Raw genomic sequence first — 19,870 nt, forward strand, 5'->3', positions numbered from 1 at the left:
ACCAGCAGTGTAGGAGGGTGCCCGTCTCTCCACACCCTCGCCAGCATCTATAGTCTCTTGATTTGTTCATTTTAGCCACTCTGACTGGTGTGAGGTGGTATCTCAGTGTGGTTTTGATTTGTGTTTCCCTGATAGTGAGTGATGTCGAGCATCGTTTCATGTGCCTTTAGGCCATCTGGATGTGAAAAGGACATTTATAACTTTAGATGCTTATTAGAATATAAAAAAAATCCAAATTCAGTGGTCTAAGTTTTACCTTAGGAACCTGGGGGAGTTGGGGAAGCCCAAGTAGAAAAAAGGAAATAATTAGTAAAAGCAAAAATGAAATAAAAAGTAGGCAAACTAGAAAAAAAAAAAAGTGAGACCACAAGCTAGTTCTCTGAAAAGATCAGTAAGATTATTGACTGATTTATTTGACAACAGAGGAAAAAGAGAGAACACATAAATTACCAGTATCAGAAATGAAAGGAGGGCCATCACTAAAGATCTTAGAGATATTAAAAGGATAGTAATAAATAATCCTTAAATAGCTATCCTTGAATACTGAAAAATGAATTCAATTATTTAAATGAAATGAGGAAAATTCTTGGAAGACACAATTTCCAAAATTAACTGAGGAAGCAGCAGAAAGTCTAAATAGCTCTATATCTATTAAGGAAATTGAATTTATAACTTAGAACTTCCCACAAAGAAAACTCCAGTCTCAACTGACTTCACTGGGAAACTCTATCAAACATTCAAGGAAGAAATAATACCAATCACGCACATATTCTTCCAGAAAGTAGAGGAACAGGGAAAACTGTTCATATCATCTTTTGAGACCAGCATTACCCTGATACCCAAACCAGACAAAGATATTACAAGAAGAGAAAACTACAGGCCAATATCTGTGGTAAAAATAGATTTAAAACCCCTATCAATGTATTAGTAATACAGCAATACAATCAGTGTATTCCAGTAATGGCAAAGTTGTTTTAAAATTCAAAATTCAATGTTATTATTTATTTGAAAGAATGCAACAACCACTCATGATAAAAACTCAGCAAATTAGAAGAGACCATCTTCAACTCAATAAAGGTGTTTATATAAAAAACAATAAAACAATAACAACAAAAACACTACTGGTAACACCACACTTAATGGTGAAAGACGACATGTTTTTCCCTCTAAGATCAGGAAAGAAAAGAGGTGTGCTCCCACACTACTTTTCAGGATATATCAGAAATCAAAGCCAGTATGAGACAGGAAGAAAGACAAGGGCACATAGATTAGAAAGCAAGAAGTAAAACTGTCTTATTTGCTGATAGTAGGTTCAAGAAAAACCTAAAAGAATGTACAAAAAAGTTAGAGTGTAATCAGCAGTGTCATAGGATACAAAGTCAGTGTACAAAACTCACTTGTATCTGTACACTCCCTACAAAGAGTTGGAAATACAACTCCAGTTACAATAGCATCCAAAAGCATGCAACACTTAGGGGTAAATTTAACTACTGTGTGTCAGACCTGTACACTGAAAACTGTAAACTGCTGAGACCAATTAAAGAAGATCTAAATAAATAAAGGAGAGAGGTACGATATTCAAGAATTGGAACTCTGAGTTTTGATCCGATGTTACTTCCCAAAGTCTATAAACTTAGTGCAATCTAAGCCAAAATCTCAAGCTTGTTTATGGAAATTGAAGGCTGATAGAATTTATTTGGAAATGCAAAGGAGTAGAATAGCCAAATTAATTTTATGAACAAATAGGTGTTCATACTACTTCAAGATTTACTGTAAAGCTTCAGTAATCAAGACAGTATGATATTGGTGCAAGGATCATATGGAACAATAGTCTAAAATTAGACCCACACATATATGATCGATTTTTGTTTTTTTAAGTAATCTCTCTACCCAACTGGGGCTTGAACTCAGGGCCTCAAGATCAAGAGTCATATGCTCTACCAACTGAGCCAGCCAGGCATCCCCCATATATGAGCAGTTTTTAACAAAGGTGCCACGATATGTAAATGGACAAAGGATAGTCTTTTTTTCAACAAACGGTGCTGGACCACTAGCTGTCTACAGAGAACAACAACAACAAAATAACCTCTACTCTTACTTCACTCTAATTTGGTCCAAAATAATGAACTCAAGGTGGATCATAGACCTAACCTTAAAAGCTAAAATATAACTCCTAGAAGAATATATAGGAGTAAATTTGTTACCTTGGGGTAAGATTTCTCATGTGGAACACATAAACCATGAAGAGAAAAAAAAATCAATAAAAATTTTTAAATTATCCTCAAAAGACACTACTAAAAAAATGAAAAGGCACAGAGGAAATATTCATAATACAAACCTCTGACAAATACGTATATGAGTTAGGACTCAGCAAGAGGCAGTAGAATTGGGAGGGCGCTGGGCCTTCACTTGAGACCAGCGCGCTCACGTAACGGAGACTGGGAGAACTGACTTGGCCACAAGGATGTGCCGTTATGGGCCTGGCAATGCAAGATCCAACAGGGAGCAACAGTTGCATTTAAATTCTGTTTTAACAGCTGGAGTACAGCAGCAAGAAGTCCAGGCAGCAGTTGGTTCAGGAGACCAGCACGTAGGCGGCTGTGGTTCCATGTCTGCCCATAGGAGGCAGAACTCAAGAAACTGGACCCAGTTGTGAGGGGGACAGGTCATCAGGGCTCCTCTTACACCTTGAGGTAGGGGTTCACAACAGGGCTCCAGTTGTGGAAAAAGGTGGAGAACACGAAAACCTATAGAGTTGGAATTGAAGCAGAAGTTTTCTGGACAGGAAAATCCAGGTGGAAGAGGAGGTGAGAGGCAGGAAAGACAAGGTCTGTGACTTGGGCAGCGAGGTCGGGGCAGGAGGGTACAGATGGGCAGCCCAGGAGAGACTAGATCCATGCCCTGGTGGAAAAGAAGGAAACTCCAGGAATTAATGAGAGGATGTAACAGTGGTTGGGCCATCGCCTTCAGGGAGCCTCTAGTCATTTATTTATCACAGCCATATTTCAGACACCCTTGCTAGCCACTGTGTGTTGTAACTGATCCCTGCATACCTTTGATTGAAGTAATAATCTACAAACTGAGTATCAGTCTTGAATATCTTAAAACTGCAATTTTGCCCAATTGAATACTCTATTAAGAATGAATTTTCTTAAAGGGTGCCTGGGTGGCTCAGTCGGTTGGGTATCAGACCCTTGGTTTTGGCTCGGGTCATGATCTCATAGTCTGTGGGTTCAAGCCCTCCATCAGGCTCTGCCCTGACAGTACAGAGCCTGTTTAGGAGTATCTTTCTCCCTCTCTCTCTGGCCCCTACCTCAAAAATAAATTAATAAATGTTTTTTAAAAAAGAATGAGTTTTAGTAAAATGAAGAAAAGCAGTAGGAAATATCTATGCCTCATCATATTTTTTGTTAACCCTTATATTGGTTTAGTATGAAATAACTACTTAAGTTTTTCAGTTGAAAGTATCACCAGAATTGTGAGAGAGAAATATGTTTATTGATTAACTATATTTTAGTACAACATGCTGATTTCTTTGAAGTTGGCTAATATAAAATTATCCTAATTCAGCATCAATTCTATATCTGAATACCAAATGGAGTGTTAAGTATTACTTATAATTGCCATTATAGGTTTTAAGTAGTGACTACAAGGGGGAGGAGAGACAGGCAGCAAAAAACAGGAATGAGAGAGACAAAAAGAGAAGAAAACTATTTATTTTTAGGTGATATGTTAGGAAGTATTACCTGATCCTGTTTTGGAGGAGACTTTCAGTTGTGTTTTGCATGTGTGTGTGTATTTTAATACAGTTTTTATTGCTAGAGAATGCTTTCACAGGTGGCTGGAAAGGAAGGGGTGAAGGGATTTCTGAAGGGGGCTGAGTGGGAATTAATAAGGATAATTGGCTGGATAGTAAACAGAGAGCAGAGCTTTGGAGATTATGGTGAAAATTTTCAAAAATCTGAGCAGTTTTTGAATGAAAAATCTCTAGATGTTTTCATAAAAAGTATGAATATGGTATCTTCTTTAACTTGTTTCTTATTAATTTCAAAATGCCACTATCTTTATATATGCAAGTATGTTGATTTTATACTAATTTATTTCAATAATTTTGAGGTATGGCAATTAACATGCATTCAAAATGATGCCTTGAATAAGGAAAATGTCCTAATGATGTCCTGAATTGTTTCAGATTGCAACAAATCTTGAAGACATATATCATTTTATGAGTGGCACATTTTTTGGTGTTCAGCAAAAGATTTTGTTGAAAGAAAAAAGCCTGTGGGAAATAACTTTGGAATCACTTAGATACCTGACAGAAAAAGGACTGCTACAAAAAGACACTATTTATAAGTCTGAAAAAGAGTTCCAATATAGTTTTCATATTACAAAACTGGGACGAGCTTCTTTTAAGGGTAAGAATTTCCCTAACTTTCCGAGGAAATGTGCTGTGGAAAAAAATAGAAATTAAATCATTCTGTTTACATTGGAATTGTAAGTTCATATTAATAACATTAAGTTTATAAACTGTCAGAACTAGCTTTTAAAAGTTGAAAAATGGGGTAGCGTGCCTGGCTCAGCATGAAACTCTTGATCTTGGGGTCGTGAGTTCAAGCCCCATGTTGCATGTAGAGCTGCCTTTAAAAAAAATTTTTTTAATAAAAAAAGTTGAATTGCAAATAATTTTGGGTACTGCAGAGGTATTTGGGGGAAAAGATGGTCATTTCCTTCACACCCGCCTCCCCTAGCAATCAAACAAATCTTAATATCCTGCCAAGAAAAACGATTTGGTGTATATCTTTTCAGACATTTTCTGTACATTTCATGTCAATGCATTATATATGTGTGTGTGTGTGTGTGTGTGTGTGTGTGTGTACAAATTTAAGATTGTTTTAAAATTTTTTTTAACATTTATTTATTTTTGAGAGAGAGAGAGAGAGAGAGAGACCAAGCATGAGCAGGGAAGGGGCAGAGAAAGAGGGAGACACAGAATCTGAAGCAGGCTCCAGGCTCTGAGCTGTCAGCACAGAGCCTGATGCGGGGCTCAAACTCACAAACCATGAGATCATGACCTGAGCCGAAGTCAGACGCTCATCTGACTGGGCCACACAGGTGCCCCAAATTTAAGATTTTTTTAAGCTTTTGTTTTTAAGTAAACAATCATTTATATTCCAGAATTTGCTTTTTTTTTTGTTTACTATAATACCTTAGAAATTATTCATGGTATGTCAGTGAATAGTTATTTCTTAATGGCTACATCATAATTTACTTAATGAAAAAAATACATCTGTTGATTAAAAAAACTCCTTAGAACTTAGAATTATATAAAGGAAAATCCCATTCTCCTGCCCCATTTTCACTCTCCCAGGGGCAACCACTGTTAATAATTTGTTGCATATTCTTCCGTGTATTATCATATATATATTTTAACATTTGTGTATATGTGTGTGTGTGTGTATATATATGTGTTGTATAGATTATTTTATACATCTTTATACATATACATTTATATATTATTTTATATCTTATTTTTAAAGATGAAATCATAGCTGTAAGCATTTTTTGGCAGTTTGCTTTTCTCACTTAAAATATTTGGAGAATCTTAAAATGTCAGTCCCTTTAAATCTACCTCATTTTCCTTTTACCACTGTAATCATCCATACTGTGAATTCTGTAATTTAATTAACCATTCCCCTGTTGGTAGACATTTGCACCATTTTTTATTTTTCTCAATTATAAACAAAGCTGCAGTGGGCATCTCTATGTATTTTTGGGTATGTGTGGAAATATCTCTCTGAGTTAGATTTCCAAAAACAGAGTAGTTGGGTCAGAAGGTATGTACTTGTTAAATGACCTCCAAAATAGTTGTGCTGAATTACATAAGAAGAAGTTTTGTGGGGGGAATGGGTGAAACAGCTGAAGGGATTAAGAGCACACTCATCATGATGAGCACTGAGTCATGGACAGAATTATTGAATCTCTATATTGTGCACCTGAAACTAACATAACACAGTAACTATACTGGACTGAGAAAACATTTTTAAAGAGATTTTAATGACTTTTTGCTATATTTAGGTAACTTCTAAGTAGGATCTTTTTAAAATTCACCTTTTCCCCCCTCTGATAATTATGAAAGATAAAATCGTTGTATCTTTCTTTTAGGAACTATAGATTTGGCTTATTGTGACATTCTCTACAGAGACTTGAAGAAAGGTCTCGAAGGACTTGTGCTTGAAAGCCTTCTTCACTTGATTTACCTGACGACCCCCTATGATCTCGCATCTCAGTGCGACCCAGACTGGATGATATACTTCAGGCAGGTGAGACTACAAGGTTCTTCCATATGGACTATTTTATTTATTAATGACGATGGAATTTTTATCAAGTGATTATTCACTCTTTTCCTCTGCTAAAATATATATGAAATTGGACCTTGTTTCCATTTTTAAAATAGTAATATGGCAATAGCATTTTTGGTTTATTTAACTTAAATATTACTTTTTTGTTAAATATGAACATGTTCATTATTGAAAAAATAAAGAAAGATCCAAAAGAAGAAGGAAGATCATCCCTGGTCCCACTCCCCAAAGATGGTTATTATTATGATTTGGTGACCACTCCGTTTCATAATGCCTAGGATGTGAAGACAGTTGTAAGTTATTTTTTGAGAGTTAATTATATGGCAGCTGTATCGGAGCCAAGCGTGACAGACCCAGTGATAGGAACACCTGAGTAGGAACGTCGGTTTTATCACCAACAGCCAGGTGGAGCTGAGCCTGCTGTCAGGAAACCGGGCGGTGGGGTTCAGTCTATTAGGATTCTTCTGTGAGCAGGGCAGAGAACACGCATGGGACGGAGGCAGCATGCAGCTTTGGGCTGCAGCAAATTAACTTTCTTTTTAATGTCATATTATTAAATTGTAACTGAGTTTGGGGGTTTTTCTTAATGTTTATTTTGAGGGGAGGGCACCAGCACACAAGCAGGGGAGGGGCAGAGCGACAGGGAGAAAGAGACTCCCAAGCAGGCTGCTCGCTGTCAGCACAGAGCTGGACATGAGGCTCAGTTTCGCAAACCATGTGATCCTGACCTGAGTCCAAATCCATAGTCTGACGCTTCAGCAACTGAACCACCCGCGCGGCCTGTAACTAAGTTTTTTAAATGGTACTCTACAATGTGTTTACTTTCAAAAGCTTCAGCCTCTTCTCCCTCTCCCCCGGACATCTCAGGATTAAACATAGCCACACAGTCCCTGGCAACCATAGTCCATGGTCACAGTGCTCATGAATCTGTCTTTAAATGTTCTACTGAAGTATGTTATATTTTGATAACATACTTTTTAAGTTTGAAATATGTGTAAATAAAATTTTTGTTGTTTCTTCATACCCTTTAAAACCATGAAAATGTGATATCATAGGAAATACTGGATTTGGTTCAAATGGCAGATTTTTTTAAAGTTACAGTTGATTTTTCTCTATATTCACTCTTTTTTAATGTAGTTTAGCCAGCTCAGTCCAGCAGAACAAAATGTAGCTGCTCTTCTTGGAGTCTCTGAAAACTTTATTGGGAAGAAAGCATCAGGTCAAGCTATAAAGAAGGTACCAAACTCTTTTTTCTCTTCCTGAATAACTTAGTCAATTTAAGAAAATTAATGCTGTTGTAGCATCTCTTTTGTTGATTTGATCTTTTTGTTTCATATTTTCTTCTTTAAGTTAATATAATTCCCAGTTTATTATTTAAAACATCTGAGGACCAGAAATTTGGGCATTTTTTAAAAACAGTATTTATTTTTGGATGTCCTTGCTGTGTGTGTACCTTTGTATTTCTGAAACACTGTCAGGCACATGTGAGCTTCTTATCTTAGAAGGTAAGCCTTATTAATCTATTTTTCTTAGGCTACTGATGGCTTACATTATAAAAATTGTAAGATATTTATAAAATGTTTTTATGATAGTATATAATCCTGAAATCAGTTCAAGGGAGAAAAAGGTATTTTCTAGAAACCGTTTTTGTTTTGTTTTGTTTTGTTTTAAGTAATCTCTATGCCCGGTGTGGGGATCAAACTCACAACCCTGAGATCAAGAGTCAAACACTCTCCTCTAAGCTAGCCAGGTGTCCCTCAAGAAACATTTTTTTTACACCCCTAGAAACTTTTTTATTTTTTTTTAATCTTTATTTATTTTTGAGAGAGAGAGAGAGAGAGAGAGATGGAGCACAAGCAGGGGAGGGGCAGAGAGAAGACACAGAACCTGAAGCAGGCTCCAGGCTCTGAGCTGTAAGCACAGAGTCTGACGTGGGGCTCAAACTCATGAACCCTGACATCATGACCTGAGCCAAAGTCCAGTGCTTGACTGACTGAGCCACCCAGGCGCCCCCCCTAGAAACTTTTTATTAGGCATTCTACTTGGTGTCAAGGCTTCTAAGACAGGATGGGTTTGAGGTTTTTGTTATTGTTGTTTGTTGTCCTTAGAGAAGTTCCATTCTCTAGTACTTGGAGTATCTTCTATAGAAGGTTGAAGTGGGTAAGTTAATACTTTTTGTGCAATATCTTATATTTGGAGGTTTTGAAGTTTAGTCAACAAATATGAAGCCAGTGTCTATTACACCAACTTTAAGAGGAATGGAAATATCTTTGGCAAACATACCTTCAAGTATTTTCCACCTTGTAATACACTTTTTTTCATTTCTAATTTTTTCTGGCAATCCAATCTTTAGTAAAACCTAATAATTACCTACCATTTTCCCCTATACCTTTAAATTTACATATATATTACTAATTATATTTTGAAAAGTGAAAGATGGTATTTACTCACATTTGAATGGACTGATGCCCTATCTCAAGTACTGCTGTATCATAACACTATAAATATATGTTTACTACTTCAGTATTCATGTTTTCACAATATTATGATTGGGTCTATTACCTCAGAAATAGCTACATTATTTTAAATATTTTAAATGTTAAATAAAAATATTTCATAAAACAAATATTTTATATCCAAACTTAAAATATAAAATGAAAACAAAATCATATTAAATCAGAACTTATTACCAAATAATAAACATTTATAAAATCTTATTAGAATAATGTCTCTTTTAAAACTTGAATCAGAATTTATTTTTGTTGCATTCTAATGAAATATGTCAATAAATGTTCAGTTGATTTGAATTCTAGAGAACATATTTATGTACAATCAAATTTATTTCTCTATATTAAAAATGACGCCCCTCTTTTCTTTACACATTTGTTGTAAAAGATCTTGAAATTGGCATAAAGCATCTTATCTTGCCATATAATATAATTATAGCATTTTTCTTGGCTTAGAAAATCCATTCTAAGCAAAATCTGCATTGACTCAAATTATAGTTAATAATGAAGGTGCACTAAAATTGGGAAATTAAAAAGCAATCTCTCCCTCCTGGCGATTCAGCTATCATGATTTTTCAGCCTAATGCTTTTTAGAAGGTGATCCCGTATTGACACGCAGAATCTGTAATGCATGCCTTCCGTGTGCCTCCCTAAGTTCTCTTCCCAAACATTCTTTTAATATCACCGAGGATATCAGTTTATATTTTATACCTACTTTTTCTTTCAAGTTCATCCTTTCTTTCCTCTGATTTTAAGCATGAACTACTCAGTTTCTAAGATAGCTTGTTGACTATGAAATACTTTACACATGAACTGGTCCCTAGACACCATAGGCAAAAGCAGGTACACAAATTGTCAACTATAGGAAGCTTTTTTCTCTGTCAGTGTTATAACTTTGGAAACATTAATTATTACTTTTAGTTTACAATATGGACAAGAAACATACCTTTCAAAAGAAATGCATTTGTCTAATTACATTCACACCTATATACAACCTGTAAATACCACAGTAAATGTAAAGGCCATCCCGACTCCTTCCCTTCTGCATTTTTTTCCTAGGGCTACTGTAACAAATTAGCACAAACTGAGTGTCTTACAACAACAGAAATGTATTCTCTCACAGTTCAGGAGACCAGACGTCTGCATCAAGATGGCTCCTTCTGGAGGCACTGAGGAAGAAAACATCTTTCCTCTCTCCTAGCTCTTGGTGGTTGCTGGCGACTGTGGTGTTCCTTGGCTTGTAAATGTCTCCCCACTGGTGTCCGCATTGGACACCCCATCTTCACATTGCCTTCTTGTCTGTGTCACTCTGTGCCCTCTCTTTATAAAGACACCAGTCACCGAATGCAGAACCCCAAAGATAGTCTACTGGACATCCAGGATGATTTCATCTCAAGATCTTTCATTACATCTTGCAGACATCCTGTGTCCAAATAACATCACATTCACAGGTACTACAGGTTAGGATTTTAAACATATCTTTGGAGGCAAGACAATCCAACCCACTCCAGCTTCCCCATAGAAGGAAGTTTAAATTGGAAATAATTTGGCATATTTCTTTTTTTTATACACAGAAAAATGATCATTTGAATTACTATACAATACATACGTTAGAACTTAGTTTTATTTCTGTGGAATAAGTTCATTCCTGTTACCTTTGTCCAATTTCAAAATAATGTACATTTTTAGCCGGTCCAGTACATAAATTTATTTGGTTGTGTCTTTCTAGAAGGTGGACAAGGACATTGTCAACAGACTATACCTGTCTTTTGTTCTTTATGCCCTGCTCAAAGAGACCAACATTTGGAGTGTGTCTGAAAAATTTAATATGCCTCGAGGATATATACAGAGTCTTCTTACTGGAGCTGCCACGTTCTCCTCTTGTGTGTTACATTTCTGTGAGGTAATTCCATTAAACGATGACACGTGCTTTGTGCATTCTTTTGTTCTAACTGCTACTAAGCTCATAAACCATTTAGTCATTCTTTCCACCTTGTTGACTTATATTTGTTTTTATCTGCTTAAAAAGTGCTGCATAGTAACTGATGGTAAAGATACAAAAATGACAGAATCAACTAAAATATATAGTGAACAAGTAGAAAGCGCCTAGTTATCCCTACCTACTCTTAGAACCACTGTTAATAGTTACGAGTCTTTAGGGCGTCTGGGGGGCTCAGTCGGTTAAGCAGCAGACTTCGGCTCAGGGCATGATCTCACAGTTCACGGGTTCAAGCCCCACGTCAGGCTCTGCTCTAACATCACAGAGCCTGCCTGGGATTTTCTCTCTCTCCCTCTCTCTCTGCCCCTCCCCTCTCGCTCTTTGTCTCTCTCAAAATAAATAAATAAACTTTAAAAAGTTAAAGGAGTGCTGGGTGTCTCAGTTGGTTAAGCATCCAACTTTGGCCCAGGTCATGTTCTCGTAGTCTGAGTTCAAGCCCCACATCAGGCTCTATGCTGACAGCTTAGAGCCCAGAACCGCTTCGGATTTTGTCTCCCTCTATCTCTGTGCACACCCCCACCCCACCATCTCTCTCAAAAATAAAAATAAACATTAAAAAAATTTAATAAATAATTTTTGAAAAGTGGAAAAATAGTTACAAGTATTTGGAGTCAACTCTTAAAACAACAATTCTCCAGTGATGTAGAATCTGTGGGAGAACCCTTCTCATAGTGATAACCGTGTACAGCGTTTCATTAGTGTGTTGTCTGTGTCCAGCAGCTACCTTACAACTACTCGGGCCCATGCTCTCTTGATCTCCATAGTATTTTGTCAGTTTTGATGCCAGTGTTTTGCACCTGCTTTAGGTTTCTATGTCAAGTGTTCAGTTTATAAAATAATTCAAGAAGAAAATATTTTGGCCATATACATTTGGGATGGATTTAAGACTCCTAAAAGAAGCTTTCAGAGTGTCCTTAAATAGTACAACCAAGCTTACCAAATTTTTCTTCATGGATAATTTTTCCAATGAATTTATAATATAAGCCTTTTTTTGCTCATTTAAATTTCTTCTAATTGAGTGGTGTAATAATCCCTTCCGTATTTGTTTCTATACTCGATTTTTTAAAAACATTTTTCTCCCATGAATTTTATTTTTTTTTTTTTAAAGCATACATGTTATGTTTCTTTTTTTTTTAAGTTTATTTATTTTGAGAGAGAAAGAGCATGACAGCGATTGGTGGAGGGACAGAGAGGGAGAAAGAGAATCCCAAGCAGGCTCCACACCATCAGCGCAGAGCCAGATGCAAGGTTTGAATTCATGAACTGTGAGATTGTGACCTGAGCCAAAATCAGGAGTTGGACACTTAACCAATTGAGCCAATCAATTTTAGCCATGAATTTTAGTTTTAAATTTAAAATCTTCATTTTCCCCATCTTAAATCTCCATATTCTGTGTGTCTATATGGCAATTAATTCTATAATACCTACTGATGAGTAAATAATCCAAAATACTTGACTTTGCATTGAATGGCAATTTTATCAAATTCACATTTCTAAATATCTCCTACTTATGCTGAGTTTTAAATATTAGCTTACATTCTCTAATCACATGCTGGCTAAGCCATAGACAAAAACTATGGGTCGTAAGGAGAGGTTAGCCTTTAAAATGTATTTTCTTAAGTTTTCTATGTTTGTTGTTCCTCATATATAGAGGTATTTCCCCTCATATTCCACCCTTTGTTTTTACTTAGGACTATGAGAACTTCAGCCTTATAGAACTGTTCAAGTAAAAGAATCTATATATTGAATTTGAAAAAAACTGTAATTTGATGTTTGATCGTAGAATCAATCTACCTGATGACTTGTGCTCTCATGAGTGTATTTTCAGTATTTTAAAGTGTTTTTTTCTTTTTAAAAAGTTACATAAGTAGTATAAAATAGTACATCAATAGTATTAGCTAAGGTGCCTTTAACTACAAGTAACGGGAAAGTCCCATAGAAGTTTAAAACAGTAAGGAAAGATCAAATGTAACAGGAAAGCGAGAGCTCAGGCAGTTCCAGGGTTGATGGATTCCAGTTCTGTCCAGTTTTCTTCTCTTCTGTGTGTCATCTTCAGTGCACAGACTGCTTTTCTCGTGGCCACAAGTAGCTAACTAATGCTGTTCCACATATCACATATGCTTACAGTGACACCCAAAGGTTAGAAAGTGACCTTTAAAAATAAACTACTATAGAAAATTTCAAACATAAAATAAGACAATACAATACTCATTTACCCACTCAGCTTTAACAGTATTAACTGATGGTTTCCAGTATTTTATTATCTTAAATATTGCTTCTGATATTTTTGCTGCTTTAAATATTACTGCATCTTGCATCAGAATCCTTCCACGTGTAATATTCTGTCTTCAGGATAAATTCCCAGAGGTGGGAATTGTTTTCAGTCATTTGGGAAAGAAAAACTATACATTCACTTGCTGATGTTTTGATAAAAATGAACAGAGCTCTTCTTACTGACTTATTTTTCCATTTTTAATTGAAATTAATTTAATTTCCTCATCCCAAAACCACTGCATCAAATTCCTCAGTCTTTGCAATGTTTCTTTAGAATAATTTTGCTTGGAATTATTGTTCATCTCCGGCTTAACCCAAGTTTCAGAACTTACCTAAGGGATCATCCTCTCTGAGCCCTCTACCACACCAACCAAACTTCGAAATAACTTACCAGATTTAAATTCTGTGTATTTCTTTGTGTTCTGCAGGAGCTTGAAGAATTTTGGGTTTATAAAGCCCTTTTGGTGGAACTTACCAAGAAGTTGACCTACTGTGTGAAGGCAGAGCTAATTCCCCTCATGGAAGTGACTGGAGTTTTAGAGGTTAGTAGCTTCCCATCCTGGTTTCCCAGTTGGCATGATTTCAACTAACAGGAAAATCAGATTTTGCTCTTTTGTGAAGTCTTATCATGAGGTAAGTCATAATAACAGCCTTATTCCTCATTTGCCATGAGAATTTGTGTTTTGTTTTGTTTTTAAATAAATTGCTGCCATGGCCTCCCAGAAATCCACTGTTAATCTGGAAGCAGCCCTGATGAAAAATCACATTTGTGAAAAAAAAGTAACAGTAGGGATAAAACGGACCCTCCCCAGGTATCTGGGGGCTTCCGTTCGTCCTTAGCATCTCTCCCTTCCTCCACGCTAATGAGGAATTACCTTCTGTCCGTTTAGACTCAATGCTTGTTTCGGGAAGGGCTGATTTGGTGGCAACAAGGCTGATTTCCGTTTCCTCAGAGAGTGAGAAGAAAGTATCGTCCGCTGGTTTCTCAGTTCTGTGTTTTCAACCAACCCTGGTGTCAGCTTATTCTGTTATCTGGTCAGAAGCATTCTGCTCGGGGACACACACACACACACACACGTGTGCACGCACACACACCCCGTGGTCCCCTACGTAGATGGTGAACACATTTTAAGGCGTTGGACGGGAACATGTTGATTGGGAATCTGAAATAATGCCCCTCCCCTGAGTGCCTGAATGGGCTTCTCATTCCTGATTGCCACTCACATCCCGTGACTGAAGCCGCACAGAAAGCTGTGGTGCAGTTTCCAACCACCCGAATTCATCTTTTAAAACTTTGCAGGGTTCTGTTGTGTTGTCTCTTCATATTTACTTTATTACCTTAATGTATTTCTGTCTCTTGCACGTGAAATTTTTCCCTTCAGTGAAACACTTAATTATTTTTTCCTAATCCCAAACTCTGATCCTACTAATTTTTGCAATACTTTTCAGGGTCGAGCAAAACAATTGTACAATGCAGGTTATAAAAGTCTAACGCACTTGGCTAATGCAGATCCTGAAGTGCTAATAAGAACAATTGATCATTTATCAAGACGCCAGGCCAAGCAAATTGTTTCATCCGCAAAGGTAAGCAAACCAACCATTTTTTGACCTTCATGATATTTTGTAGTGTTATCACCTTATACTTTGGACATAAAAACAAAACCATTTAACTACAAGACACTCACAGTGTGTGGATAAAAATTAGACAATCTCAAGAGTTCGCTGAAGCACGGGGAGCACTGCATCCCATGGAATTCTGCCTCCTCGCCTTTTCCACAGAAGCCCTTTCCTCAGCGTCCCCGACATCTGGCCTCCCCACCTTGAGCACCTTCATTGACATGGAGCTTACAGCCTCAAAAATTAGGTAGTTCTATTTTTGGACACTTGTAGTGTTACAAAAAGCATCTCAAGATAATGAGGCTAAATGTTGCCTTCTTACAATGTCTCCCACTACACTGTGAGTACTACCCCCAGAACTGTTCTGTTACCATTTTTCATCTATTTGAAAACAGCGCTCTTTGCCTCCAAAGGTTTCTCTTTTCGGTTCCTTTCGTCCATATTAAATAATCTTGTTTTAGGCAATTTACTATCCTAGTTACCCTTTTCTAGACCTAGGCCAGTTTCTCTTTTTGACCTATCCCCATTGTTATTGGACTTTCTTATTTTGAAGGTGTATCTGTCAGGGTCTAATTATTAGGAACAGAAACCACACAGTAATTTGAAGAGGAACGTTTAATATAAAGAATGAGTAACTAGTAACAAAGGTTACTAGTTGGCTTCTAAGGGATAAACGGAACTAACAAATATGGGAAGGAATCAGGAGAAGAGCGTCCATCCTGACCCGACCCCACCCCTGGAGATGGGATTCATCCTTCACTGGAGAGGATGTGGCTGTGGCTCGCTGGACAGCAGATAATTTCCTTCACTGCAGCCCAGGCTGGCAAGCAGGAAACTGCCAGCTTAGGATGCTGATGAAACTCCTGCTCCCAGGAGTATGCTGTTGAACTTGGTTGGAAGCTAGCTTCAGTAACCATGGAACTTACTAGAAAGCTGTCTGCAGGGATACTGTTGAAACACTGTAATGAGTGCCACCAGATGTTCAGCTCACTGGACTAGCCCTGCAGGAGCCGTAAGAAAAAGACACACCAAAACCCAGAGGAGAAGCCCCTACCTCCTACAGTCTCTCCAGTGCCCCCTGTTGACAAAGCTTAACGTTGTACCAGCTGCCAGAGGAGAAGTGCTTACCGGATCTAACTGTAGTATCTCCAGCAGGACAATGAAGAATAGATTTGAAACTGAGAAACAATGAAATTAGTAACTAGTACTCTTTTTTTAATGTTTATTTATTCACTTTTTAGAGAGAGGGAGAAAGAGGGCACACGTGTGCACAAGTTGGGGAAGGGCAGAGAGACAGAATCCCACGCAGGCTCCATGCTGTCAGCACAGAGCCTGACGCAGGGTTCAAACTCACAGACTGTGAAATCATGACCTGAGATGAAATCCAGAGTTGGATACTTAACTAACTGAGCCACCCAGGCGCCCCCATAACTAGCACTCTTTTTTTTTTTTAAGTAACTAGTACTCTTGCTCATGATATAGGTTCAACTTGCCTTAACCATGGAATCAGCCATTTTTCCAAAGAGCCCTAATTCTTTTTAGTGAAGAGTAGTATTTCAAGACCCAAGTTTTAGGGGCTAAATATGCTCATTACCAGAGAGATATTATCATTGCTTCTAGGTTCTCTCAGCAGATGGAGCCCATATAAACCTATATATTTTTCTATACTTATGTGTAAATTATTAAAGGCCATGAGTTCATACTGATAACTCCCAGTTCTAATTTTTCCAGGTACACATTGCTGCATAACAAAGTTTTCTCTCAAAACTTAGTGGCTTAGGGTACCTGGGTGGCTTAGTCAGTTAAGTATCCAACTAATTGATTTCAGATCAGGTCATGATCTCAGGGTCATCAGTTCGAGCCCCACATCAGGCTCTGCACTGAGCATGGAGCCTGCTTGGGATTCTCTTTCTCCATCTCTCTCTGCCCTTCCCCCTCTGGCTCACTTGCATTCGATCACTCTCTTTCTCTCAGATAGATAAAACTTAAAAAAAGAAAAACAACTTAGTGGCTTCAAACATTTATTTTATTTTGCTTATGTTTCCAGAATTAGAATTCTGAGAAGGGTTAGCAGCATGATTCTCACTTGGAGTCTCATGCAAGTACAGCCAGGTTTTGACTGGGGCTGAAGTCATCGGAAGGCTTGACTGAATTGGAAAACCAAGGTGCCTCCCTCACTTGGCTGGCATTTGAAAACTGGCTGTTATCTGGGGCTCTCAACTGGAGCAACTGCATACGGCCATTCCTTGAGGCTTGGGTCTTTTATGGCATGGCAGCTGTTTCAAGAAGAAATGTCCAGAGAGTGAACATTTCAAGAGATCAAGGCAGAACAAGCAGGACATCTTCTGAACTAATCCCAGAAGTTAGGTAGGGTCACTTCTGCTGTATATTGTTTGTTACTAGAAGGCATTAAGATCAGTCCCGATTGAAGGGAAGAGGAATTAGACCACTCCTACGCATGAGGAGAGTGCCAAATAACTGGCTGTCATTTGTAATGTCTGCCCTCTGGTTACAGATTATTTACATTTCTTCCATATGCAAAATATACTCATCCCTGAAAGACTTATTCTTTATGGCAGCAGACTCAGGCTCAAGGCCTAATGTTTCTTCTGAATCAAGTCTAGGTGCAAGTGATGCTCCGTGAGCACAGTTTCACAGATGTACTCCTGGGCCGCCTGGGGGGGGCTCAGTCGGCTAAGCGTCTGGCTCTTCATTTGGGCTCAGGTCATGATCTCACAGTTCGTGAGTTCAAACCCTGCTCTGCACTGAAAGTGTGGGGCCTGCTTGGGGTTCTCTCTCTCTCCCTCTCTCTCTGCCCCACCCTTGCTCGTGCTTTCTCTCTCTCTCAAAATAAATACATAAACTTAAAAAAAGTATAAAAAGAAAGAAAGAAATGATTCTGCTGGAAATTGGCAGGTATTTTTAACTACACATAGTTTGAAGTTGATGGAGTTCTCTGTATTCTAGTAATGCTGACACGTGAGTTTTGTGCCGTTTACTTGCTCTTGTTGATCTGTATCATTTTTTAGCGGGTCTATTGGGAGATTAGTTTTACGTGGTCACCATCACCTCAGCTACTGGAAAGCTTACCAAATTGCATTTTAATCTCTTCTGTTTGTGATGCTATGTAATACTTGAAGTGGGGTTTTGACTTTCATCTTGTGTCATGTGATTTTTTTCCTCCATGTGATTTTGCTGAACTTTTTATTATAACACTTTTGTAACAGAAGTAATGCAAATACTGCACCCCAGTACACACAGAACCCAGCGTCACAAATACCAAAACTCTATTTCTGGGCTTTTGTTTTTAAAGTTGTTGTTATTGTTTGGTTTTTGGTTTGGGGGGTTTTTTAGTGATCTGTACACCCACTTACAACTCCAAGATCAAGAGTTGCGTACTCTACTGGCTGAACCAGCCAGGTGTCCCTATTTGTGGTTTTTAAAAGAAAAAGGGAAAATCATTACTCAGCAAATATTCATTGACATTTACTATGTGCCACATTTAGAACTACTTTCTTGGCTCTTAATGTTTCTTTTGAAATTAGTGATGTTAATTTTAGGAACTTGAATAAAATTTTTCTTTGAAGCACTGATAGGTTTTTAAGAGATAGCATACTAACTTTGAGGAATAATAAAAAGCATATATAAAAGGATAACATTTTCAAGAGCTAATTAAATTTTTGCAAAATTGTCTTACATTTTATAGATTAAAAGTTAATTTTTAAGTGGTTGAGTCTTCAATAAAACAAATCTTTGAGGGTCTTAAAGCTCCTTTATTTTTGGTGTACTGAATGCAGTGCTCAGCTAAAATGGCTTTAGCTAAATGCCTCAGCTTCATTTACTATAATCGCTTGTTCTTAAGTGGCTATTTTTCAGTCTCATTATTAGTTTTAATGTCTAGATTGCTGATGTATTAGGATTCAAGTAGCTAATAGGCGGTGGTAAAAACGTTCACAGCGCCCTGGCCATGCCTATTTTGGCCTCATATCTTGATTCTTTATCGTAGATGCTGCTGCACGAAAGAGCGGAGGCTCTGCAAGAAGAGGCGGACGAGTTGCTGAGCCGGCCCTCGGATCTCCCCGGGGCCGCGGCCTCTGCCGCCGAGAAGGCGCGAAGCCACCTGCCAAGCGCTTTCTAAGATGACTGACTTATTGTACATATTTTCCTTAAAGACTTCTTATCATTTAAAAACAAAAAAATACATTTTAATTATACGTAAGAACTGTGGGTGATGTTTGAGTGTGCATCTCACCCTTCCCACTGGTAATCCATCTTAATACCTGCATTTTTTCTCTGCTCAAAACTCTAGTGTCCTCCACAAAATGAAATCCAATTGCCTCAAGATATCTCCAGCCTACATTTGCAGCCAGCCCTTTTATTATTCTCTTTATACATTTCTTTCTTACCAAACTAGATTATTTGAAATCCCAGAACTTCCCCATGATTTCCAAACTCTTCATTTCCTAATTGCTTTAATGCTACCCCCAGTGTATGAAAAATCATCTTTAAAATGTATTGCAGGCTTCAGGTATCAACTAAAGATGCTCAAGTCCAAGGACCTCCTCATTCCCACCGCACACATGCTTCTTTCCCTCCTGTCAGTATTCTGAGCCCTTCACTATGCCCAGGTCTTTTTTCATACTGCTAGTTTAAAATCTTCTGGAGGGCGGAAACCTTTTTATCATTTATGGATGCCACCCGGCACTTAGCCCAGTGAATCCCACAAAGTAGGAACTTGTGCTAAGATACTACCTGAATCAACAATTCAAAGATTCTCTTTAAACACAAATAAACATCACCTTTCTCCCACCCCTTTTTAGGTTTATAGCTCAAATGTACAAAAGTAATACGTAGCAATGATTTTTTAAAAATTTTTTTAAATGTTTAGTTTTGAGAGAGAGAAAGAGTGTGAGCAGGGGAGGAGCAGAAAAAGAGGGAGACACAGAATCTGAAGCAGGCTCCAGGCTCTGAGCTGTCAGCACAGAGCCCAACATGGGGCTCGAACCTACTAACCATGAGATCATGACCTGAGTCAAGGTCAGAGGCTTATCCAACTGAACCACCCAGGAATCCCTCGCAATGATTTGGAGTACTGACCAATTTAAAGTTTTACT

At 37.8% G+C, this 19,870-nt stretch overlaps 1 protein-coding gene across 7 annotated transcripts in view; it reads left to right on the forward strand.

Annotated features, from left to right (window-relative positions):
• The window catches only part of HELQ (helicase, POLQ like), a 42,231-nt gene extending 23,256 nt beyond the window's left edge, over window positions 1–18,975 (forward strand). For 4 of the 7 annotated variants that reach the window (XM_029943892.1, XM_029943916.1, XM_029943900.1 and 1 more), the window contains 7 exons: window positions 4,193–4,415; window positions 6,163–6,320; window positions 7,497–7,595; window positions 10,596–10,769; window positions 13,568–13,681; window positions 14,589–14,723; window positions 18,763–18,975. In XM_029943892.1, the coding sequence (XP_029799752.1) occupies window positions 4,193–4,415; window positions 6,163–6,320; window positions 7,497–7,595; window positions 10,596–10,769; window positions 13,568–13,681; window positions 14,589–14,723; window positions 18,763–18,894 (1,035 nt within the window). In that variant the 3' untranslated portion in view covers window positions 18,895–18,975. Of the gene's footprint in view, window positions 1–4,192; window positions 4,416–6,162; window positions 6,321–7,496; window positions 7,596–10,595; window positions 10,770–13,567; window positions 13,682–14,588; window positions 14,724–18,762 lie in introns of those variants that run through there. The other 3 variants (XM_029943909.1, XM_029943932.1, XM_029943925.1) reach the window with 3 other exon arrangements.
• The last annotated feature ends 895 nt before the right edge of the window (window positions 18,976–19,870 follow it).

The sequence above is a fragment of the Suricata suricatta genome, chromosome 1 (genome assembly GCF_006229205.1).
Source record: "Suricata suricatta isolate VVHF042 chromosome 1, meerkat_22Aug2017_6uvM2_HiC, whole genome shotgun sequence".
NCBI classification, from domain to species: domain Eukaryota; kingdom Metazoa; phylum Chordata; class Mammalia; order Carnivora; family Herpestidae; genus Suricata; species Suricata suricatta.